General features: G+C 45.4%; 1 protein-coding gene across 1 annotated transcript in view; it reads right to left on the reverse strand.

Annotated features, from left to right (window-relative positions):
• Positions 1-25,737, reverse strand: part of PCNX2 (pecanex 2) — a 360,142-nt gene that overhangs the window by 4,561 nt on the left and 329,844 nt on the right. The window contains exons 29-32 of the mRNA XM_064276483.1: positions 10,471-10,615; positions 9,536-9,766; positions 8,632-8,906; positions 7,838-8,001 (exon numbers count right to left, since the gene is read on the reverse strand). Coding sequence (XP_064132553.1) covers positions 7,838-8,001; positions 8,632-8,906; positions 9,536-9,766; positions 10,471-10,615 — 815 coding nt within the window. The remainder of the gene's footprint in view (positions 1-7,837; positions 8,002-8,631; positions 8,907-9,535; positions 9,767-10,470; positions 10,616-25,737) is intronic.

The raw sequence follows: 25,737 nt of genomic DNA on the forward strand, positions 1-25,737 counted from the left end.
AATGATTAATTGTGCATTCGAGTAATTTTGGAATACTTACATACATCTGTTTCTAAGACAACTGGAAAAGTGACCTATCTTCCAAGAAATAGCTCCTTATTAACGAACATTAATATAGAGACTCCAGGGGTCCCTCTGCCCCCACCAGCCCCGTCCCTCTCCCCACAGTGGCTGAAATGGCTCTGTGCCTCGAGGTGAGCTTAGTGCCAACTTGGGCACTGTGGTGGCTGGAGGGCTGAGAAATGGGGCGTTTATGCGCGGGGTGCATGTGGCCCACAGGGAGATGCGTGTGTCAGGCCTTGAGTAGAGCCTTCACTGGGGCTTCAAGGCAAGGTGGACCATGACCTTCCGAAGGTCCCTCCTGATGAGTTTAATATGTTATTCTTCCAGAGGAAAAAAAAAGAAGTGGAGAAAAGAGACCCTGACAAATCAAAATTAAGAACAGGGACAGTGATTTGTTAGCTTATTCAAAGCTTGGCAAGGCCAAACATCTGTTTGTAATTTATACTGTAAAGACGACTGCTGTTCAGAATTACTCCAGAGTCATTCCCTAGCCAGTGATTCTGGTACTGGATTGAGGACCACCCATACTGGGGGGGGAACTTCTGAGCTAATACCAGGAACAAAGGGACAAAGGACTCTTCTGTGTGTCAAAGGAGAATGATCCATGTGAGCCGAGGACACGCCTCAACTTCACGGCCTTGAGTTTTCTTGTTGCTTCCGTGTTTTGTTTTCTACTTTTGCAAATGGAACAGTACTACCACATAAGCAAATCTTGCTAAATGTATTTATGCTACTCAAGGTCTTTACTCCACAGTTTAACTTACTTTGCCAATTACTTTATTATCAAATTTTGAGCATTTGTAGGGAAAGCCTCCCCAGAATCTTAGTTGAAACACCATATAAACTATCCTTCCTTGGTTCATAATCATGGCACCATTCCTCTGCCTTTGACTGCTGTCTGAAAGGTTGTGGCGCATATCCCTACCAATAGGAGCCCTACCACAGCCCTCCTCTCCAGGTTGGAACTCAGATTAGTTAGTTATGAGTTCCTAACTGCTCTTCAGTAAGTAGGTCACCAGCCTCCACTGCTGGGGGATGTTCCCATTTCCGCTGTGAAGTATGCTTTTTAGACCAGCAAGCTGATTGCCAGCAGGAAGATTGCAGGTTGTCAGAACCGTAGTTGAGGCTGGCACTGAGAACACCTGGCGGCTGGGCCAGAGGGGATGATGGGAGAAGAGGCTGTTTGTAGGGATTCAGGCAGGACCCCATCCTCTGAGAGCGTGGCAAGGGTGCAGGATTACATATTGGCCAGGAAGTGAGGCAGGGACCACAGAGGAGGGAGCAGACTGAGGTAGGGACCATGGAAGGGAGGGAGCAGTTGGGCCCCTAGTTATCGGAGTTGAGCCTTGGTCACTGTTATGGATTAAACTGTGTCCCCCTCCACCCCCCAAATATGTACTGGAATCTTAATCCCTATACTGAGTAGGGTGAGTTCTAAATCTAATCACTTTTGAGTTATAAAAACAGGAAATCTGGCACAGATATATACACACAGGGCAGACAGATGCCAAGTGAAGATCATCAATAAGCCAAGGAACCGAGAAAGGCTTGGAAGTACCTACAAGGAAGGATTTAACACAGCTGAGAACCTGATTTGGAATTTTAGCCTCCAGAACTGTAGGAAAATCAATTTCTGTTCTTTAAGGCCACCTACCCTGCATTTATGTTACAGCAGCACTAAGCAACTACGACAGTCACCATGAGTAAAACAAGGTCCCCGATACTAGAATTTGGTTCAAATTCATCTTTCAAAACTGCTCAGACATTGTTTCTTGGCTACAGTCTTCCCTGTCACACCCTTCCGTGTCACCCCCTTCTGCAGAGGGTCAGGTCCTCCGCCCTGTGACCCTATGACTACCTCTCTACCATTGCAGTGAGCATTGCACTGCAACTGTGTGCTTACGTTAGGCTCTCCACTTATCGCCCCTGATCTTCTGGAGCAAAGGGCTACCACACTGTTTCTCCAAGCTCAGCACCTAGCACATTGACTGGCGAATAAGGAACAATAGGACAATACCTATTGAGCTTATACTGAAACCCTGAGCTCCGTAAATCCCTGGTTAGCAACGGTTAGTCCCAGACAGTTCAAGGTCTGTACAGGGGATCTTAACCTTGGCCATTGGGACCACTTGGGAAGCTCAAAAACTGCCTTGGCCTAGAGGGCTGAGATAGTGAGCCTCTGCAGATACAGTCTACCGTGGCTTCTACTGGGGACCAGAAGGTGAGCTGTGGGGAAGCTATGAAGGTCATTTCTCCATTGTTCCAAGGTCAAGTGCAAAGATAAGGGGTTGGGAAAAGCTTCCCCATCCCTGGAGGGTGGCCTTTAACATGCTGTGCTGCTTGAGCAAGGGCCCTGGCTTCCTTCTGGGAGCTATGTGTCTCTGCTGTTACAAACATAGTTTTTTGATTCAACTGGGAGGGAGTGCTAGAAGAATGCTAGAGAAGCTGAAATGAAATCCAAGGATCTCCAAAGCACTAAGGAGCGTTTCCTTCGGGAACACTGACCTGCTGGGAATGGCAGATGGTGGCTGCCCCAGGGTCTATCTATCCAAAGTTTCCTCCCTTGTCAAAATCCAGGGTTCTCACCATTGGTCTAACCATCTGTGAAAGAACTACTTGGCACAAGTACTTAAACACAAGTCCCCTGATCAGCGATGGCCAGGCCAGGAACTCTCCCCATGTGAGGCCTCCTAGCCTGGGCCTGCTCTCCTGGGGACCACAGGGCCACCTGCACACAGTGTTGGAAGCAGTGTCTTGAGGGGAGTGACAGCACTGTTCCAGACCCCCATGCAGGGTTGGAAAACCTCACTAATACCCACAGTATCTTCATCAGCAAAGGACAAGGTCAGTGTAAGGATGGCCTCCTGGATCAAGTTTATGGGATCGGGAGCTTCTGGGTGCAGCTGTCTCTCCTACCACAGAGGTTTTGTGAGCATGTGTCAGGTGCTGAGGGCGCAACAGCATCACAACCATCGGGAAGTTGACCCTTTCCTGGGCTTCAGCTCTCAAAGTCCTGGGGGTGCCCATGGGCTGCTTATGAGTGGAGAGTGGGGGAGGGTATTTCTAACTGCTGAGGGATCTGACCGTGACAGACACAGGTCCTGTCTTCGTGCTGTTCACAGGGAGAGAGCCAATGCAATTAGCCACTCAGTGGCAGGAAAAAGGTGACATTTAATTTTTCCTAAGGTTGGAGAGGGGAGGAAGAGATGTCTGTTCTGAGTGTGGGATAGGCAATTTGTTCCTTTCCCATACCTATTTTGGGCCATTCCTGGTTTCTCTCAGGTGACCTGTGTTGCCCAGACTGTCTCCAGATTTCCCTGCTGTCTTGAGGTTTTCCTGGGGGGTCCCAACTACTGGGTCCAAGCAAACACTCAGACACATTCTATCTGTCTAGTTCCCTCTCAGAGCGGGGCTATGCTCATGCCACTGGCTTTAAAGCCCCCTCAGTGAGCTCTGAGAAGACACACCCAGGAGCTCCCCTCCCAGGGGCCCTGAAGCAGCTGCCAGCAGTGGGGTGAGTGGGAGATGCCTGGGTGTGGCTGCACCTCCTGCAGCATGGGCATGCTGGGAGCATGGGAGGGACTAGTGCCCCACTGCCTGCCCTTAGCCCAGGCTTCCTCAGGGACTCTGGTCCAGTCTAGAGAGGGGCCACCTGCCTCCTTCACTGGCCTACCTGGGGACAGCTGGCTTTCCTGGGGGTGGGGAGCAGTCTGCAGAGGACAGTACAGTGGTCCTCTCAGGAGAGGAGAGTCTTCCTCCCAAGATAGCTCTCTAGCAGGGCCCAGTCAGGCTGAAGGCACCACCACGAGAGCATCCAGCTTTAGGTCTGTCTAAACCTGGTCCTGCAGGGTTGGGAGAACCTTCTGGGAGTAAAGTCAGGGCCTCAGTGGGACTCTGGCAGGGGCCAGGACACAAGGGCAGGGTGGTGCATTTCAGGAGCAAGGTCAGCAGCTCTTGGTCCCTGTGATCTCGCTGTGCCAAACAGAAGCTGCTGTAGCCAGAGTCCCACTTAGGAATTCTGTGACCCAAGGGCCTGCTACCTCGCCTTCCTGGAAAGCCTTCCTGGAGTAGCTACTGTAGCCCTCTGCATTCAGGAGGGGCCATCACTCATTCATCCAGCCAACATCTACTGAGCACAGGGCCACCCTTAAGCCCGCACAGCACCAGCTTGCACTGCAGAGGGTCTCAGCTACCACTCCCCACAGGACAAGGGATCCAGAGACAGGGAACATGCAGCCTGCTCCCACAAACTCCCAGAGACCCAGGGAGTCATCGCGGGGTGGCTATATGCAAGGTGTGGGTGAAGCATGGATATGTAGAGTGGGTTGTCCACACCTGTGCCTGAGAGTCACCTGCCGTTGTAAGATGAGGGGGATGTCCCCCATTGTACTCATGTCCCAGGCCCTGTACAAGTTGGCGCTGGCCCAACAGAACACCACTGTATGCCAGGCACTGTCTTAGGTGCAGGGCCATGAAAAAACAAAGTCCCTCCTCTTGAGGGAGGAGTCTTATCATAAGCAGATGCTTGCCAGGTGGTGGCTGATGGTAGGAAGGTAATAAAGCTGGAGAAAAGGACAGAGTGGTAGGGGACAGCCATGTAGACAGGTGGGACAGGGACCCCTCTGCTAAGGCGACTTGATCAGAACTGAAAGCATGAGCGACTGGGCCATGCTGATGTTGGGGGTGAATGAGAGGCCAGGAAACAGCAGTGCAGAACCCCGAGAAGCCTGAGCTTGAGGAGGCTGCAGGATTGCAAAGGGGTAGCAGGCAAAGCAACACCAGAGGGAGCGCCAAGCAGGGGGAGCGCAGTCCGAGGGGGTATCCAGCCAGCAAAGGCCAAGAGTCCTGAGAGTGTGTGGCCAGGCCTCATTCTTAGTGAGGTGGAAAGCCGTAACAGAAGAATGACATGGATTGGCTTAGGTTAAAATAAAATCACTCCGGCTGCTGTGAAGAGACTTCAGACTCTGTGCCACACAAGAAGCCGGAGAGAGGAAAGAAAGTTTTTCCTTTGTTGTAAGTGGGAAGGGGAGTGGCCTGCCTGTTTCCACTCCCCTCTTCCTCCCAACTGTCTGACTCTCTGCTGGGAGTGTCAGAGTCTCAAGACAGCTTTCCTGGGGTGCCCTCCTGCTGGGCACGCCAGCTGAGCACAGGGGGCCTGTGGACACCACCCCGCCCCCACCTGCTGGGGAGAGCCACTGCCCTGGCCTGTGGCCCTGTGCACAGTGCTTGGGGAAGAACTGGTATCAGCTCTGCCTGCTCCTGGGGCCAGAAGAAGAGTCAATTGTAAGTGGAGCCCTTTGCCAGAGGACAGGAAAGTCCCGAGTAGCCAGGGATGGTGCCAGCAGCACAGACGGAGTGCGAGGAGGTGGTGTGGTGTAGTAGGTGTTCAGTAAGCAGTGGTTCCCATTAGTGCATTCCCAGGTCAGGACAGCTGAGGCCCCAGGGCCGGGGAGTGGGAGTGCATGGTGCTGAGAGTGCAGGGCCTGGGGCCATCTTGCCTGGGCTTGACCCAGATTGGTCTCTTACTAGCCAGGTGACTTGGGTGTTACTTAACTTCTCTATGCCAGTTTCCTCATCTGCAAAATGTGAACAACGAAAGTGCTTAGCTCATAGAGTTACGGTGAGGATAAATGGGATTTTCACATGCAAAGTACTCGGGCTACTTATCATTAATTATGATTACCACAGCAGGGATGCACCGAAATAAACGGTGAGGGCACAGAGACAGCATGACCAACAGCAAGGTGGGTTTGCTTCAAAGCTGTGGGGGCTGGGGTCTTTCTGAAGTCCCTGAGCAGAAGGATGAGTCTCAGAGCCAGGGGCCACTTGGGGTCCAGGTGGGGCTGACCGGTGGTGAGGGCTGATAGCACACACAGTCATGCCTTGCTAACTTGTAAAAAGCAGAAAGCCAAGAGTGGCCTTGGTATGGCAGTTTTAAGAAACACTGAATTTTAGACTCTAGAAGATACTACTCTGACATTAGCCCCCAGCCCCATGTCTCCAGCTATAGATGGCAGGAAGAGTTACTGTCGGAGGCAGCCAGATTGCAGAAGAGGAAGGACACCAGCTTGTGCCAAGGCCAGTTGCTAGCACAGGCTCTCCCAGCTGCCCGCCTGCCTGGCTTCCGTCTCAGCACTCCTGCGGTGGCCCTTACCTACAACCCCTGCCAGCTGGTAAGTCACCTGGACAGTATTGGCAAATACTCAACGTTTTAGCATTTCTCCACTGAGAAACCACCTTGCATTTTCCCATCTGGACAACCACTTAAGTGATTTTGAAACTTACATTTTCAAGCGATAATACATTTAACGAAATAAGAGAAATGCCCTGCCTGAGAGCCAGCCACAGAGCTGGAGGGGCTGGGCAGGTGCTCTGCTCAGGGTTCTGTGCAGAGGGTGTTGAGCTGGGATGGGGCGGAGGGAGCCTTTTGTTCCCTTCTAAGCAGCTAATGTCTATCTACTTACCTAGCTACTTACCTATCCACCCACCTACCTACCTACGTAACTATCTAGCCCATGTTTCTATAAATCCTTACTATTTCATCTAAATCCTCTGCCTTGCTCTGAGCACTCCCAGGAGGCAGGTACTGTTTCTGCTAATTCATTTGGTGCAGAGGTGGCAGGGGGACAATGCACACAGAGGTGCTTAATAAATGCTTCTGGCTGGTGAGGAAGAACTGATCTCAAAAGTGATACAATTAACACGTTCTAATACAAAAAAAAAAAAAAATTGAGGGCACTGGGTTTTTGTTTTTGTTTTTTTAAAGGTCAAAACCAAGGGCCTGCCTGCCAGCAGGAACAGATAGAGCATCTGTCTCCCACATTCACAAGAGGCTCGTCCCTGCCAACCTCAGGGTCTCCTTTCCTAACCCAGCTCACCTCCTCCCTCAGCGCCACCAATAGTGTGGCCGCTGATCCACATCCATCTGGTTGAGCCTTACTAGTTGGGCATTAGTTTAAACATGATTTCAAATGTGAAACACAGCCCAACCTTGGCCCAGCCACCTCCTACGTTCCCATCTGCCTGCGCCCTTCTCACCTCGTTCCTGTCCTCTGAAAGGTCAAGCAAATGGAGGAAGGTGAGGACTTGGAAAAGCAGGAGAGGGGGCAGGGGATATTCGTGCACACTACACACTTGGAGGTGGGGTGGGAGTGAGCAACTCTCAGAAAGAGCAAGCTACCATGCACATTATAGTTGTCACAGAGCGAGGCACAGGTACACAATCAAGTGGATCTGGACTGAGCAAGAGATGGAGCAGATGGAATGGACTGGTCCCTGGAGAGGCGGCCAGACAAGACGGTTGAATGGCTGGCCAAGCTAAGAGAAAACCAGCCAGTTGCCATGGAGCTGATTCCGACTCATGGCAACCCCACTGTGTCAGAGTAGAACTGTGCTCCACAGGGTTTTCAATGGCTGATTTTTCAGAAGTAGATCACCAGGCCTTTCTTCCAAAGTGCTTCTGGCTGGATTTGAACCACCAACCTCAGCTAGCAGCTGAGTGTGTTAGTGTTAACTGTTTGCCCCACCCAGAGACCCGCAAGCTAATAAAAACCAAAATCAAACCCGTTGCTGTAGAGTCGATTCTGACTCATAGCAACTCAAGTTAACAGACAGACGGATAAGTTATCAGACCTGTACCTGACAGAGGTCTTTCTGGAGGGGATCTCTGAGAATCTCTGCATCTCAGGCATCCTCTGGCCCAGTCGGGGCTCTCAGAGGCTTGGTCCCAGGACCACACGAGTCTTTATGAGCACCGAGCCTTCCCTGCACCCACCTGCCATTGGGACCCCATCGCGGTGCCCATCTTTCCTGGGTGGCTCTGCACTGCTCTCCTGGCTCTCTCCACTTGTGGTGTGGCCTGTGGATGGTGCCCCTCCTCCATCCACGTCCTCAATGTTGCCACCGCTGTGCTGGCCCGCGTGGCAGTCCTTCCGCATTCTGTCAGTGGGAGAAATGCTTCAAAGATTCTTGCTAAACATTTGTAATGCTGTCTAAATCAGTGTGTGACCCTGCTCTACAGGTGAGTGGCACACGTGGGCGTGGGAGGGGAGAGAGGCTTTTGTTGCCCAAACCTTATAAATGAATACACTGCACGGGAATGAATCTGTTTCACTGTCAACCTCCCACCAGAGCCCTTGATTCTGAGGCCTGAGGAGACACTCAGCCAGATTCAGGCAAAACGCCTTAGAATTCATTCCAACTAACCAGAGCCTTATCCCTAAAGCCAGGTGAGAAGAGGTGGTGGCTGAGGGCTGCGTGCTGAGGGAGTTCAGGCCTGGTTCTCTGTAACAGATGGCCAGCATTCACTCCCAAAGATCCCTCACCCTGCGGCTCTGGAAGGACCCCCGCCAGATTCGCAGCTGTGTAGGTGGGGAAATAGATGCTCATTGCATGAGATTTCCCATGGATTCATAATCTGAGACTGCTTGTTGAGAAAAAACAGTCTGCCTGGGACAGCGGTTCAATCATATGAGAAAATAATGATCAGCAGTGACTTCCAATCAGAAGTATGAAAGCTCTCCCCGGCCCACCTCCACAGCCAGCCACAGCACCCACATAAAGGCCTACCTTAGCCACTTGGTGCGGAACCACGTCTGAATTCTGTCCAAGCTGACAGGCCCGCCCCAGACGTCCTTCAGCTGCCTGTGCGTCCCGAGGTGGGATGTGGTGAGGGGGGAAACGTACATGGGGTAGCCCAGGGGCTGGTCGCAGGAGGAGTTGATCAGGTTCCGCAGGACCTGCTTGTTGTTCTGGATGCTGCCGCGCTCTGGGTTGCGGTTGCGAAGGAATATGAGCTCCTGCTGCTGCCCAGCCCAGAGTCCGCGGACACATTCTTTATTGACCTGCAGGGCAGGTAAGAAACAGGGAACACAAGCAGATGGCCCACGGTTTCTAGTCTGTCCGCTGTCCCCTGCAGTGAGTGGGCAGGGCTCTGGCCTGAACCTCTGCGACCACAGCACTTTGACCTAAAGCACTTTCCGTAGTCAAGCCAGAGTGGCAGCCCTAGGAGATGGGGATGATGCCACTTTCAAATGGGGAACCTGAGAACCGATGGAAAGAAAGATTTTGTGTTAGCCTAGTGGTTTGAAGTTATAGGAAAAGAAGAAATTGTGGGCCACGAGGCCCTGGGTCCAGGAATGGGCTATTAGAGCAACGTGTGGACTTTTTCTAAGTCTTTCAAAATAAGCTGGGTCCTGATCCTCATATAATGTGCTTCTACCAGGACTCGTCAAAGTCCTTGCCTTCACACTGATTCACTGAGTAAGAAATGGCCCTGGCGGGGTAGCCTATGCTGAGCCTGGCTCCTTGCTCTGGCTCTGCTTGCTGGCCAGCACTCCCCTGGGGACTGTCTCTCTGAGCAGAGATGATGGCACAGGGACTCGCATGCAGGTGCCAGCCACGCTCCTATTGCTTCTTAAATACAAACGAGAGGTGTGTGCCACATGAAAACTGGGCAGGGTGGATGCTGTACCTTGATGACCTTGAAGCTCAGGAAGCTTTTGTGGAGCATGATGACCTTGTACTCGTCGGTGCCCTCATCCACCACGTGCCGCAGGGTGAGGAGCTCCTCCCTGTTGGACAGCACTGCGCTCCTCCAGGCTGGGTCACCCTCGTGGCAGATCACCACTTTTCTCTCAAAGGACTGGATGGCCTCGTAGAGGACCACGGGGTCTTCATACTCATCAGGGCAGGTGAATTGGTCCTGGTGAATGCATGGAGTCCACCGTGGGCTCGGTGAGGATCAGAAGGGCTTGGCTCGGCCAACTCTGGCCAAAGTTAAGTCCACTTCCACATCCCTACTCTCACTCCTACTTTCTTTGTCAATCCTGAGCTGCATGCAGGGGCACCTCCTCACTCATTGCTCTAACCTAGGGAGACTGCTGAGGAAAAGCGCTTAGCTTTGTGGCAAGGGTTGCCTATGATGTTTACATACAGTTTCTGTACTTTTCTCTAGTCAAAATCCCTCTTCCTTCCTTGTGGAATCTCACCACCTCTCAGCAGCTCTTAAGTGGAATATTACCACCTTCTAAGAGTTACTGGGTGGTGCAAACAGTTAATATGTTCAGCTGCTAACTGAAAGGTTGGACATTCAAGTTCACCCAGAGGTACCTCAGAAGAAACGCCTGGTGATCTACTTCTGAAAAGTTAGCCACTGAGAACCGTATGGAGCACAGTTCTACTCTGACACACTTGGGATCACTGGAGTTGGATCAATGGCAACTGGAAAACCAGCTCTTGAAGGCGAATCACCTCTGGCCCATGGCAAGGATATCTAGATGACCTCAGTGCTTAGTTTCTAAGTAATAAAACTCCCTCACAAATCATAGAAAGGTGACCACATATTTCAAAGGTCATTTCCTCCCCTAGAATTGCAGGCTAATATTTTATTTTTAAATGGACTTTTACCTGGTGAAGCTTCAGTGACATCCTGATAGCTGGAGCGAGAACTTTGTGCAGTAGGTCCATGTCAGCAAAGACCCACTCATCCCGGGCTGTTATCCTAAAGTCACCTTTGAAGAGGGCGTGAAGACCATACAGAAAAGAGTCCAGGCTAGGAGACAAAGCCATAGTTACTGTTAATTCACACTGGAAAATGCTCAGGATCCTCTCATGCTGAGCAAGACTCGAGCCTTTCATTTGTCCATTTCAAGAATTATCTTTAATATTTTTTATCTTTAGGTAATCCAGTAGGGAAAGGAAGATGGCAATGGACTCACCCCTTAGACCAAACGCCTGACTCTATGGACCTCATTCCTGCCTTGATAACAAGTTCTGGTGTCATGGGGTGGAAGTCATTTTAAAAACAAACTCAGAGCCACAGAAGTATTAGCTCTTTGAATGTGATTCTGGTCAGAACTGGACTAACGTGTGCGCGCTCAGATTCAGACTGCAGAGAAAACAGCGTTAGTGCAATCATACCACGAGCTCCCTATTTCTCAGTCATGATGCTGGAAATAATGGAACAATCCAGGCGCCTTTATTTCTCCTCTTTGTGTTTCCGTAGATCATTTTTCGGCTGTGTTACTCATAATAAAAATTGGATTCTACCACGATACGAAGAGAGGAAGTAAAACCAAGTGAAAGCTCAAATTAGTCCTTTAGACTCCCAGAGAATATCCAATTTCCAGCGCCACCTTTGTTAATGAATAGAGGAAGAGGCACAGTACTAGGGTTAAAATGAATGACTAAAGGATCTTTCAGGATTACCTGGGTTTTAAGTTTCTAGATTTTCCCTGCTTTGCTTCCATATCGTTCAGGTGATTGAGCTTTGGAGAGAGAACACGAATGTCGCTCGGTGAACGTGAGGAGTAGGTTTGGGAAAGCTGCTCGCCCTGTCTACATTCTGAGGACAGCAGGAAACCTTCCTCCTGCCTTCTCTTCTTTCGTTTCCATTAATAATATTCTAAAACACGGCCTCTAACCACCCTGGCCTCTAACATCCCTGAGAGGTATTTACCAGGCCAGTACAAGAAACAGCATCCCTGATGGGGCTGCCCTGGGAGCAAAGGAGATTGAAAGTGTGTGTGAAGGAGTCCCTGGGGTGCTTCGGCTTGGAAGGATTTCATGATTTGCCTCACTAAGCAAGACTTTGATTCAACACAGCACATTAGACTTGCTCGTTCCACTGATTGCTATTTTAAAGTTTAGCTGTGAAATACACCACCATCATTTATTTCTTCTCAGGACTCCTTTGGCATCAGGGTCAACTGTGAGAACCCTAACAGCTGGCCCTGGTGGGGCCCGGAGCCCTGGACTCCAGAAAGAGATGCCAGAGCCATCCTTCCCTCATAGAAGCTTCCAGGGCATGACCTTAAGCCACCGCCAGTGGGGCGCCACGAGGGCGTTCTGGAGCACAGCAGAGCCAGGCTGGAGTAGGGCTAATGCTGATAGAGGAAGCTTTAAAACATGATAATAAGTACTGTCTGCTTCCCACTGAGAACACTTGAAAATGCTTCCTGTCACCAGATACGGGCTGAGTACTTAAGTGGGAGAGCTATGTCCTAAAAAGTGGGTGGGATGGAGCCTGGACAGGATTAGGAATGCTCATTGCTCAGAATGGCTTGCACACACCTAAGAGGAAAAAAAAAAAAAAAAGCCTCCCAATGTGGGGATGACCAGTTAACCAGTTGCCCTCAGGTTGAGTCCAACTCATGGAGGCCCCACGTTGTCAGAGTACAACTGCTCCATAGGGTTTTTTCAATGGCTGATTTTTCAGAAATAAATTTGGAAGGACTGCCAGGCCTGTCTTTTGAGGTACCTTTGGGTGGACTTGGAACCTCTTGCATTTCATTAGCAGCCAAAGAGTGTTAACTGTTTGTATCAGCCAGGAACTAGATGTGGGGGTGGGGACAGTGGCCAACCCAGACTAAAAGACCTGCCCATGATACTCAGAGCAACATTCACAGACAAGAGAGAAGGGCAGGGAATTCCAGGTGATAGGTATTGTTTTCTCAGCTGCATTTGCAGGACCACCACAGGCTACACACTTATCAGTAGGAAAAACTAAACTGCCCTCAGAGCCTCACTAAAATCCCTGAGTTCCCATCCCAAATTCCCCAACAATAAACGTGTTATTTGTAGTTTCTATGTTCAGGGGAAATGACACATTGTGGTGCTTAATGCTACTCGAGTAAAATGATTCTCAATGTAGAGAACAAAGACTGAATTAGAACTCTACTCCGCTTCCCAAACACCACAAATATAAAGGCATCTTAAGAGTAAGGTGTTTCATTACCCACATTTTTGCCTCAGAAGAACTGAGCTGTTAAAATCATTTCAAATGAAAGCAAGAAGATGTGACAAGATGGGAAAGGGTGGGAAAGCAGGAGCCCCTGGACACCTGTGGCATATTTCTGATTTTGAATCTTCATAGGGATTTGTTTTTTTAAGACTCTACTGAGAAATAACAGGCTCCCATCCCCAGGCCAATGGGACTTTTTTTGCTGGAAAACAGCTTTACATCTGAGTCCATAAAGGTTGACCTTCATGAGGACAAAAACAGCCACCCCTAGGTCCTTCCTCCATCATCATTTCTCCCTACCCACTCCTAGCAGGTTAGTGAACCCCATCTTGACAGAGGCACAGAGACAAGCACGTGCTTACAGGCACCAAGTTACTGCTTATATCTGAATAAAAGGAAACTGTACTTTAATGTGATGATGAGTAAATGATACTTGAGCACATTCTCTTTTAATTGGAAAAAACTGGTATGCATTGCTTAGGCTTCACCATTACACCACTCAAACCAAGAATAAATCTATCACACTGACCCTTCCCACTGAATCCATTAAAAGGAACCATTTTTACTCTTCTTCCTTATTCTCATTTGGCCATACTTTTGCAGGGATCAATCCTTGTTTCACAGAGTCAGGACTAGAGTAATGACCTCACCACCAGGCAAAGCTCCTTTTAGACTGTGTGTGTGAATGAGTGTGTGTGTATATGAGTGAGTGTGTATGTAAATATGTGTGAGTGTGTATGTGTGTGTGAGGGTGTGTGTAACTGTGTGTGAGTATGATTTGTAATGGAGGCTCCAGCCTCTGCCTCCAGCCTGAAGTCTGGTCTCTGTGACTCTGATTGTACTGGCTTGTACTCTTCTTGTCTTTCTGGTTCCTGACCCAGCTTCTTGTTAAGAAATTGTGTAGCCGGTGGTGATGCCTATAGATGAGGGGTTTTGATGGTCAGTGTTTAAGCACAGTTGTTCACAATCTTTGGAAGGGCTGTTCTCTCTTGAGGCTGTGGTTGTTGCTCACAGAGTCAGTCACTGTCAATATTCCAGCTCACAGTTCGCCGAAGGCTTTTGCTTTAATGTTTCTGGCTGTTCATGGCAGTGGCAGCTTGGGGACAGATTGTTGGAAGTAAAGGTTGTTTTCAATGTTCTTTACACAGGAAGAGTCCCCAGTGCTCTGTTCTACCCAGAGGTTACTCATGTCTTCTCTGCCCCACTTTTGTTCGAAATCACTGACCAGATCAGCCCAGTTGTCCCTGCACCCTCTGTCCCAGTGGTTCTCAACTGGTGGTGATTTTACCCCCTTGAGGACATTTGGCAATGTCTACGGACGTTTTTGGATGTTACAACTAAGAAAGAGGGGAAGAGGGTGCTACTGATATCTGTTGGGTAGAGAGCAGACAGAGATGCTATTATAACGCACAGGCTAGCCTCCACAACAAAGACTTATCTAGCCCAAAATGTCAATAAAGCCACTGCTGAGGAACCCTGCTCTTTTAGAAAAATGAGTATGACTAGATGATAAAGATTTCATGTTTTGGACATTGGAGTCATTATCTTGGATCATTATCTTAATGAATCTTAGGATTCAGGGGACACAATGAATACTGGGAGGGTTCCCATAGGACTCACAATGGGATCCCTAGAACAATGATTGATTTGTTCATTTTAGTTAACTTCCAAACAGGCCCATATACCCCGTGTGTCTAACGATCACTGTGGAGAGCCTTCTGCTGCAGTGCACTGGCGTAAGTGGAGAGCTTGCAGAGCATAAGCAAACAATTAAGTGGGATTTGCAGGCTGGGTTTCTCCGTTCATTGATTAGAAAGGGAGATGCTTAAAGAGTATGAGCACATCCTCCTAAGCCACCATCCCAGGCTAGGAGAGCATCTTTCCCTGAGGGACTGCAGCTTGGCTCTCTTCTGACACCCCCTCCCGCCATAGTCCATCAGAGTCCCTGAGTGGTGCATATGGTGAATGCACTTGGCTACTAACTGAAAGGTTGGAGGTTCAAGTCCACCTAGAGGCACCTTACAAAAATCAGTGATTGAAAACTCTGTAGAACACAGTTCTATTCTGACATATATGGAGATCGCTGTGAGTTGGAGTGACTCAATAGCAGTTGGTTAGAATCGAGCAGCCAAGCAGTGGTTTCACGGTTCATTCTATGACTTCTGGCTACACTCTCTCCTGCTACAGTTTCCCAGACACAAACATTGGACCTAGCACTATCTTGGGAGGAACTAAAAGTGAGGCAGAAAAAGGCATGGTGCCTTACATTTTTCTGGAGATTTGTGAATTACGAAGTGCTTTCTACTCCATAACCTCATCTAATTCTTACAGATGCCTGTACAAGGTGTATTATTATAACCATTCCATATAAGAAGAAAGAGGCCAGAAAATTTAAGTGAATGAGATAAGTAAGAACAAATATTCAGTATTTCATGCCACACCGAAGAAGCCAAAGGTGCCAATCCATGGCTACCTTCTCTACCAGCCTCTCTAGGAAACACAGAATTGCTTTGAAAAAAATGTAACTGGGGTCATCTTTGTAACAGGCAGCTCAAAGTTGGGTTAGAATGGCCTAATCCTGTCAAAGGCTTAAGCTTGAGCCACAATAGTACAAATACTACTAGAGTGTAGTTCGTGAACTCACACCCACCTCCCTGTCCCAAGGTTAGTATCCAGCAATTTTACGACATTTAAATTGGTGTACATGCTCTGCCTAAATGCCAAACTGAGGGTGTATTAATATTTCTTTCATGCCATCTTTATCCAGGGAAGTTACCCTATTAGCTAAAAAAATCAAGTCAACCTCTGATTTGGATTCCAGCTTTCTCCTACGCACTTGGAAAGACAGCAGTGGTGTCTCTCGTGTTGTTCCAAAGTACTTCACTTCATTTTAGAGTTCAGGCACCATACCAAGAAGCAGCATATGGCCCAGGAGAGCTACAGCAACTGCGGCCAGAAGCTCCAAATCACGGCTTAAATCTTGGCCCTGATACTTGTTGGTATTTGGGCAAGTCTCTTGCCCTCACTGTCATCTATTTCTTTCTGAAAATAGGTTTCTTTCTGGGCAGAGGCCCAAAGTAAACCCAAACTGTGTTCATCCTCCTGGTCAAGTTTGTGTCCAGGGGTATTTAAAGGCCTGGTGAGGGGCTTCCTAGGAAGGGGGGAGGGCCACAGGGAACCCAGAAATCAAGTGTGGTTTGAGGACAATGGCAAGTGTCAGGGGGAGGGGCAATTCTAACTGTGCCCCAGTGCCCAGCATTCACCTTGTTCTCTGGCCCAGGCCTCTGGGATCAATGCCCGAGCCCTGAAGGACATGAAAGCAATCAGATCAAGTGCAGCCCAAGAGAGTGAGGCATTGAGAGGGCATGATGACAGGAACATCTATCAGAAATAGGGCCAGCCCTACAGGAGAGGGTGAGATGCACCCAGGGGCCATAACATTGCTGAGCCTGAAGGGCCCCTGGGCACAGGCCACACTGAGTATCAGTAGCATCAGAGAGAAACAAATCCAGACGCTGACAGTTGTTGTTGTTGTTAATTGAATCGTGGTGACCTTATGTATAACAGGACCAAGCGCTACTCAGTCCTGTGCCGTCTTCATGATCCTTGGTGCACTTAGGTCCATAGTTGTGGCTATTGTGCCAATCCGTCTCACTGATGACTTCCCTCGTTTTCACTGACTCCTTTACCAAACATGATGTCCTTCATTAGCGACTGGTCTCTACTCATGACATGTCAAGGAAAGTAAGCAAGCCAAAGTCTCATCCTCTTCGCTTCTAAGCAAAGTTCTGGTTGTACTTCTGAGACTGATTTGTTCAGTCTTCTGAAATTCCACAATATATTTAAAGTTCTTCAACAACATCACTTTGATAGGGAGAGGCTTTATTGAGAAACAAAGGGGGAAAGGGACTGCTCCAATAGGGGAGGGGGTCTATGGTGACAGGGGCACATCCTGACCGTAAGACCAGCAAGTTTCTCAGAGATCTAGGGGAAACAGTTTTTGTTTTTGTTTTTTTAAATTGAGACTGAGAGTAAGCAAGGCTAGAAAAACCCCAGGTGTGGGGAAGCGGGATGAAAGGGTGAGGTCAGCAGATGAAAAATTAGAATGTTTTATGCCGAGCTCAGCCTATTCTCTTGTAAGAGCCCTTAAAGAGGGTAGTATGTTGGCTCAGACTGAGAGTGGGCCAAAGTTCAGGGATTTAGAGGAAGGAGAGAAGCTAAAGTTTGGTTCATGAACTTTTTTTTTTTTTTTCTCTGATTGATCAGTGGGGACAAGCAATTCAATTACTCGTTTATGAGGCAAGGAATGGCAATTTGGAGGGTCTGTGTCTGGCCTTGTCACAGGTGAGCAAGGAGTGTCCAGGAGTCTTGTCTAAGTCATATGGAAAGGGTAGTTAATTGTAGTAAGTCGTTTTTCTGAACACAAATGGTAGGGGCATTCTTTAATCATTGCCATTTTCCAAGGCTCAGGTAAAATTCAGCCTTTTCAGTAGCCATCTGACAATGCAGACCATCAGCGGGCGCCAACAGCACCTTCAGCAGCAGGACCCCAGCACAGGATGCTTAACAAAGGAAATTTAGTGGGTGAGGAGGGAATGTGGATTCCAGGGAGTAGCCAAGATGCCCCAGGCAAGGATCTGGAGGGAGGGATTTGAAGAGGTTGGTACAATCAGTTAACACACGGGGCTGCTAACCAAAAGGTTGAAGGTTTGAGCCCACCCCGAGGTGCATCAGAAGACCTGGTGATCAACTTCCAAAAAATCTGCCATTGAAAACCCAAAGTAGAGCACAGCTCTACTATGACACACATGGGGTTGCTATAAGTTGGAGTTGACTCGACAGCAGCTGTTTTTTTTTTACATAGCAGATGGAGACTAACTTATGGAAAGTATTATGGGGCACAGCTTGGGGGTTATAGGAAGGACTCTGGAGTCTGAGCACGAATCTTGTTTCTGCCACTGTGAAACATGGCATAAATAACCTCTTTGTGCTTCAGGTTTCCAGCTGTAAAACAGGGCCACTCAGAGCACCCATCTCATGGGGATGTTGAGAAGATGAAATGTATGACCTCGTGTAAAGCACTTAGCACTGTACGTGGCACCCAGTGAACATGCTGTGTTAACTGTACTCGTGATTTTTGTATTCACCCTTGGATTGGTATACCTCAGGCAACATTGGACCTGAATACAAAATAATGATGTTTATGTTACACCTCATAGGATCACTGGAAAGAAATCATGTTGGCTAAAGAATGTCAGTGATATTGTTTCAAATAAATCCCATATAAATTAAGAACTGGCTTATTTGTCATTTTCGGGATCAAATTTATCTTGAAATTTCCTATCCTTTTGGAAATCAGGTCTACTCCAAGTCAATACCTTTTCTTCTTCAAGCAAACACATTGCCGCTGTAAAACACAGCGCTCTTTTCCTGATCTTAATGAAGCATTCGCCAGTGTCCACCTCACTATGACCTTTCATCTGCTTGAAGACAGTAATCAAGCCATCTGTGAGCCTCTGGGGCTAGTGTAGCTAGTTATTTTGACTTCCTACTAAAACATCCAGTTAGATTTGTATGGCTTTCTATAGTGGGAGACACAGTTCCCCAAAGATGATGTGCCCCAAGTCCCAAATTAAAAATAAAACTTTCAATGTTTGCTTGTCATGTCTATATGAATCCCTTCCATCTCCATAAAACATCGACATTTTATATATTTGTACTTTTTCTCACTTGCATTCAGCTTATCATTGAAGATGATTCTCGAATTATTCATTCTCCCTAATTTTGTATACATATATTTTGCATTATTGAGGATTATCCATCAAAGTTATGCCACTGTTGTAAACTCAAAGCATTTCCCCCAAAACATCAACAAATGTTGCAGAGCTTGGGACTTAGGCCAGGCTGCTGCATTAAACTTACCTCTTCAAAAATCATGTTACTCTTTAACGTTAAATTCATGAGAATGGCTTGTTGGGTCTCATCCTGATTTTTAAATTATATAAGGATAGAAGAGGCATGACCATGCACGCATGCCCACACACATACACACACACAATCATGAGCCACTCTTACTTTGAACACAGACATAATTATACTAAATAAAATATGAGCAAATTGAATCCAGCATTGTATAAAAAGAATAATATATCATGACAAAGTAGAGCTTATCTCAGAATTGCAAGGATGTTTCAACATGAGAAAATCTATTAATGTAACCCATTACATTAATAGATTAAAGGAGAAGAAGAATACCATCTGAATGTGTGCCAATTTATTATTTTTTTAATTCAACATCCTTTCCTGATAAAAGCTTTAGCAAGCTAGGATAGAAGGAAACTCTCTGACTTGAAAAAAATGGTCTGATAGAAACTTAAACCAAACCTCGTTCTTAATGGTAAAATTTTAGACTTATAATACCTGAAATAAGGCAAGAAATCGGTTGTAGGCAGAATAACAGCCCTCCAAAGATATTGCTTTCATGGTAATAAGGACTTTGCAGCTATGGCTACATGGAGGATCTTGAGATGGGGAAGACCACGCTGGATTACCTGGGTGTGCCCACTGTAATCACAATGGTCCTTTTATGTGAAAGAGGGAGGCAGGAGAGGTAGCGCCACAGTCAGAGAGAGTTGTGAAGATGTTATGCTGCTGGCTTTGAAGATGGAGGAAGGGGTCATGAGCCATGGAATTTAGGCGGCCTCTAGAAGCTGGAAAAGGTAAGAGAAAGGCCTCTTTCCTAGAGGTTCTGGAAGGAATGCAACACTGCTGCCATCTTGATTTTAGCCTAGTGAAACCCATTTTGGACCTCCAGAACTGTAAGATAAAAAATATGTATGTGTGCATGTGTATGTTTTTTCCCTTAAACAGCTTTATTGATTATTGGTGTAAAATATATAAAACATAAATTTGCTACTTTAACCATTTTAAGAGCATAATTCAGTGGCATTAATTACATTCACAATGTGGTACAAGCGTCATCACTATTTATTTCCAGAAACTTGATCATCTTTCCGAGCAGAAATCCTGTTCCCATTAAGAAATAACTTCCCATTTCCCCCTCCTCCTAGCTCCTGATAACCTCTAGTCTACTTTCTGTCTCTATGAACTTGTCTACATATTTCACGTAAGTGGGATCAGACAATATTTTTCCTTTTGCATCTGGCTCATTTCACTTAATATATTTCTAAAGTTCATTCATACCGTAGCATATATTAGAACTTCATTTCTTTCCTGGCTGGATAAAATTCCATTGTATGCACATGCTGCTGTTGTTGTAGGTGCCATAGGGTAGGTTCCAACTCACAGTGACGCTACGTACAACAGAACAAAACACTTCCTGGTCCTGTGCCACGCTCACAATTGTTGCTATGCTTGAGCCCATCATTACAGCCATCGTGTCAACCTATCTTGTTAAGGGTCTTCCTCTCTTTCATTGATCTTCTACTCCACTAAGCATGATGTCCTTCTCCAAGGACAGAGCCTTCTGGTAACATGTCCAGTGTACGTGAGATGAAGTCTCACTATCTGTCTTAATCATTAAATGCTGCTGTAACAGAAATACCACAAGTAGATGGCTTTAACGAAGAGAAGTTTGTTCTCTCACAGTCCAATAGGCTAGAAGTCTGAATTCAGGGTGCCAGCTCCAGGGGAAGGCTATCTGTCTGTCAGGTCTGGAGGAAGGTCCTCGTCATCAGTCTTCCCTTGGTCTGGGAGCATCTCAGCACAGGAACCTCAGGTCCAAAAGACATGCTCTGCTCCTGGAACTGGTTTCTTGGTGGTATGAGGTCCGCCTGTTTCTCTGGTCACTTTCTCTTTTTTATATCTCAAAGAGATTGGCTTAAGACACTATCTAATCTTATAGATATCATCAATATAACTGCCTATAATCCATTTTATTGGATCATAGTGATAGGATTTATAACACACAGGGAAATCACATCAGATGACAAAATGGTAGATAATCATACAATACTGGGAATCATGACCTAATCAAGTTGACAGATATTTTGGGGCGACATAATTCAACCCATGACACTATCCTTGCTTTTAAGGAACATTCTGGCTGTACTTAACCCGAGACAGATTTGTGTGTTCTTCTGGCAGTCCATGGTATATTCAATATTCTTTGCCAACACCATAACTCAAAGGCATCAATTCTTCAATCTTCTTATTTATTGTCCAGTTTCCACATGCATATAAGGCAATTGAAAATACCATGGCTTGGGTCAGGCACATCTGAGAGCTCAAAGTGACATCTTTGCATTTTAACACTTTTAAAACTTTGCTTTTTAACACTTTTTAACCTTTGAAAGTTTTTTTTTTTAACACTTCAAACTTTACTTTTTAAACACTTTGTAGGTATATATGATGTTTTATTTATCTGTGCATCTCTTGAGAGACACTGGGGTTGTTCCCACCTTTTGGCTACTATGAATAATGCTGCTATAAAGATAGAAGTTTAAATCCCTGCTTTCAGTTCTTTTGGGTAAGTACTTAGGAGTGGAATTGTTGGGCTTTGTGGTGATTCTATGTTGAACTTTTTGAGGAACTGCCAAACTATTTTCCACAGTGTCTGCACCGTTTTACATTCTCATCAGCAATGAATGAAGGTTCTGATTTTTCCATATCCTCTCCAACACTTGTTATTTTCCTTTTTTTGATAATAGCTATCCTAGTGGGTGTGAAGTGGTATCTCATTGTGGTTTTAATTTGTGTTTCCCTAATGACAAATGGCACTGAGTATCTTTTCATGTACTTATTGGTTATTTGTATATCTTCTTTGGAGAAATGTCTATTCAAGTCCTTTACCCATTTCTTAATTGTATTGTTTATATTTTTGTTGTTGAATTGTAGGAGTTCTTTATATATTCTGGGTATGAAGCCTTTATCAGACATACAGAGCCCTAGCAGCACAGTGTTTAAGAGCTATGGCTGCTAGCCAAAAAGTTGGCACTTCGAAGCCACCAGCTGCTCCTTGGAAGCCCTGTGGGGCAGTTCTGCTCTGTCCTATAGGGTTGCTATGAGTCAGAATCGACTCAACAACAATGGGTTTCGTTTGGGTTTGATCAGCTATATTTTTTTTTTATGGATCAGATCTGCAACTGATTACGGGGCTGGTGCAGGACCAGATCGCATGTTGTTCCATTGTGCATGGGGTCACCATAAGTCAGAGGCAACATGAGGATAGCTAACATCAGATACATGATTGGCAAATATTTTCTCCCATTCTGGAGGTTGGCTGTCTTTTCACTTTCTTGATAGCGTCTTTTGCTGCACAAAAGTTTTTAACTTTGATGATGTTCAGTTTGTCTATGTGTTGTTGTTGCTTGGGCTTTTGGTGTTGTTATCTAAGAATTATTGCTAAATCCACAGTCGTGAAGTTTTACCTCTGTGTTTTCTTTTAAGAGTTTTATGGCTTTAGTACTTATATTTAGGTCACTGATTCATTTTGAGGTTTTCACATATAATATGAGGTAGGGGTCCAACTAGATTCTTTTGCATGTGGAAATCCAGTTGCTCCAGCGACATTTTTTGAAAACACTATTTTTTCTCCATTGAATGGACTGGCAACCTTGTAAAAAATTAATTGACCATAGATGTATGGGTTTATTTCTGGATTCTCAATTCTATTCCATTGGTATATATGTCTATATTTATGCCAGTACCACACTGTTTTGATTACTGTAGCTTTGTAGTAAGTTTTAAAACTGAGAAATGTGAGTCCTTCAACTTTGTTATTCTTTTTCAAGATTATTTTGGCTATTTGAGTTCCCTTATAACTCCATATGAATTTGAGGTTCAACTTTTCCATTACTGCAAAAAAGGCTATTGTAATTTTGTAAACTTTGCATTGACTTTGCAGATTGCTTTGAGTAGTATTGACATCTTAACAATATTAAGTCTTCTAGCCCATGAATACAAGATGGTTTTCCATTTATTTAGGTCTTCTTTCTTTCTTTTTTTTTTTTAGCAAGGTATTCTAGTTTTCAGTGTATATATCTTTCACCTCCTTGGTTAGATTTATTCTTAGGTATCTTATTCTTTTAGATACTACTGCAAATGGACTTTTTTTTTAAATTTCATTTTTGATGTGTTCATTTCTGTTGTTGTCTAAGAACCACAACTGATTTTTGCATGTTGATTTTGTACCCTGGAATTTTCCTGCACTTTTTTATTAGCTCTAGTGGCTTTCATGGAAACCCTGGTGGTGTAGTGGTTAAGAGTTCGGCTGCCAACCAAAAAGTCAGCAGTTCAAATCCACCAGGCACTCCTTGGAAACCCTACAGAGCTCTACTCTGTCCTATAGGGTCGCTGTGCATTGGAATCGACTCAGTGGCAACGGGTTTGGTTTTAGTGGCTTTCACATGGATTCTTTGGGCTTTTCAATATTGTCTTAGTTATCTAGTGCCACTATAACAGAGATACCTCAAGTGGATGGCTTTAACAAGTAGAAATTTATTTTCTCACAGCTTAGTAGGCTAGAAGTCCAAATTCAGGGCCTCAGCTCCAGGGGAAGCCTTTTTCCTGTCGGCTTTGGAGGAGGGTCCTTCTTGTCAATCTTCCCCTAGACTAGGAGTTTCTCCGCACAGGAACCCCGAGTCCAAAGGATTGCGCTCTGCTCCCGGTGCTTCTTTCTTGGTGGTATGAGGTCCCCAACTCTCTGCTTGCTTCCTTTTCCTTTTATCTCTTGTGAGATAAAATATGGTGTAGGCCACACCCCAGGGAAACTCCTTTTACACTGGATCAGTTTTGTGACCTGAGCAAGGCCGTTACATCCCACCCTAATCCTGTTTAACCACAGGCAGAGATTATGATTTATAACACACAGGAAAACCACAACATGGAGAACAACTACACAATACTGGGAATCATGGTCTGACCAAGTTGACACATATTTTTGTGGGACAAAATCCAATCCATGACAAACATATATGATCAGTCATCTTTACATAAAGATATTTTTCTTTCTTCTTTTTCAATTTGGGTGCCTTTTTTTTTTTGTCACGCCTGATTGTTCTGGATAGGACTTCCAGTACAATGTTGAAAAGCAGTAGTGAAAGCAGGCATCCTTGTCTTGATCCTGATCTTAGAGGGGAAGTTTCAGTTTTTCACTATTGACTATGAGGTTAGCTTTTACTAGGTTGAGCAAGTTCCTTTTTATTCCTGGTTTGTTAAATGTTTCTAACCATGAAAACATGGATTTTTTAATATGCCTTTTCTGCATCAATTGAAATGACCTTGTCCCCTCCCAACCATGAAAACATGGATTTTGTAAAATACCTCAACTGAAATGACCATGTCCTCTCCCCCTCTTTGTTCTGTTAATGAGGTATATTACGTTGATTGATTTTCTTATGTCCAACTACTCTTGTATTCCCGGGATAAATATGACTGGGTCATGGTTTACAATCCTCTTAATATGCTGTTAGATTCAGTTTGCTATTATTTTGTTCAGGATTTTTGTATAAAGGGCATTGGTATGTAATTTTCTTTTCTTGTGATGGCCTTGTGGAATGAGTTAGAAAGTGTTTTCTCCCTTCTATTTTTGGAAGATATTAAGAAAGATTGGTATTTAATTCTTCTTTAAATGTTTGGCAGAGTACACCAGTAAAGCTATCTGGTCCTGGACATGTATTTGTTGGGAAGTTTTTGATTACTGATTTAATCTTTTTGTATGTTATATGTTTGCCGAAATTTTGTATTCCTTCTTGAGTCAGTTTAGGTAATTTGTCTGTTTCTTAGGAATTTGTCCATCCCATCTAAATTATCTAATTTGTTGGCATAAAATTGTTCACAGTATTCTTTTACAATCCTTTTTATTTCTGTAAGGCCATTAGTAATGCCCCACTTCATTTCTGACTTTAGTTGTCTTTTCTCTCTTTTTTTTCTTAGTCAACCTAGCTAAAGGTTTGTCAGTTTTATCGATCTTTTCAACAAACTGACTTTTGGTTTCATTGATTTTCTCTATTTTTTTCCTATTCTCTATTTATTTAACTCTAATCTTTATGATTTCTTTCTTTCCACTAGCTTGGATTTAGCTTGATCTGCTTTTTCTTATTCTTCAAGGTATAAAGTTAGGTTACTGATTTGAGACTGTTTTCCTTTTTTTAATTTTATTTATTTTATTGTTCAGACTATACATAGCAAAGCATATACCAATTCAACAGTTTCTACGTGTACAATTCAGTGACATTGATTACATTCTTCAAGTTGTGCAACTGTTCTCACCCTGCTTTTCTGAGTTGTTCTTCTCCCATTAACATAACTCACTGACCCCTAAGATTCTTATCTAATCTTTTGAATTGCTATTGTCAACGTGATTCCATATAGATAGTTCTTAAAAGAGCATAACGCTCAAGCCAGATATTTTTGCTAGTTAAGCTAAAGTATTGTTTTTTTTTTTTTTGGTTTTATGAAGACTTTAGGAGTTATTTTTGGTTTAAGGTTTAAAAGATTATCTCAGGGCAATAGTTTCTGAGGTTTACCCAGCCTCCACAGCTCCAGGAAGTCTGGAGTCCATGAGAGTTTGAAATTCTCTTCTGCATTCTCCCTTTTGATCGATTCCTCTATAGAATCTTTGATTAAAATGTTTAGTAGTGGTAGTTGGGCACCATCCAGTTCTTCTGGTCTCATGGTAAAGGTAACAGCTGTTCATGGAGGCAATTAGCTACACATTCCATCTCCTCCTCCTATTCCTGGCTCTCCTTCTTCCCTTGCTGTTCCAGACTATTAGAGATCAATTGTGCCTTGGATGGCTGCTTGCAAGCTTTTAAGACCCCAGGCACTATGCAATGCACCAGGAGGTGGCGATCCTTTTCTTTTTTAATTTAGACATTTACAACATTACATTTTCCTCTGAGCTCTGCCTTTGTTGTAGCCCATGAGTTTTGGTATGTTGGTGTTTGTTTGCTTGTTTTCATTCAGCTCCA

Source organism: Loxodonta africana, chromosome 25 (genome assembly GCF_030014295.1).
Source record: "Loxodonta africana isolate mLoxAfr1 chromosome 25, mLoxAfr1.hap2, whole genome shotgun sequence".
NCBI classification, from domain to species: Eukaryota; Metazoa; Chordata; class Mammalia; order Proboscidea; family Elephantidae; genus Loxodonta; species Loxodonta africana.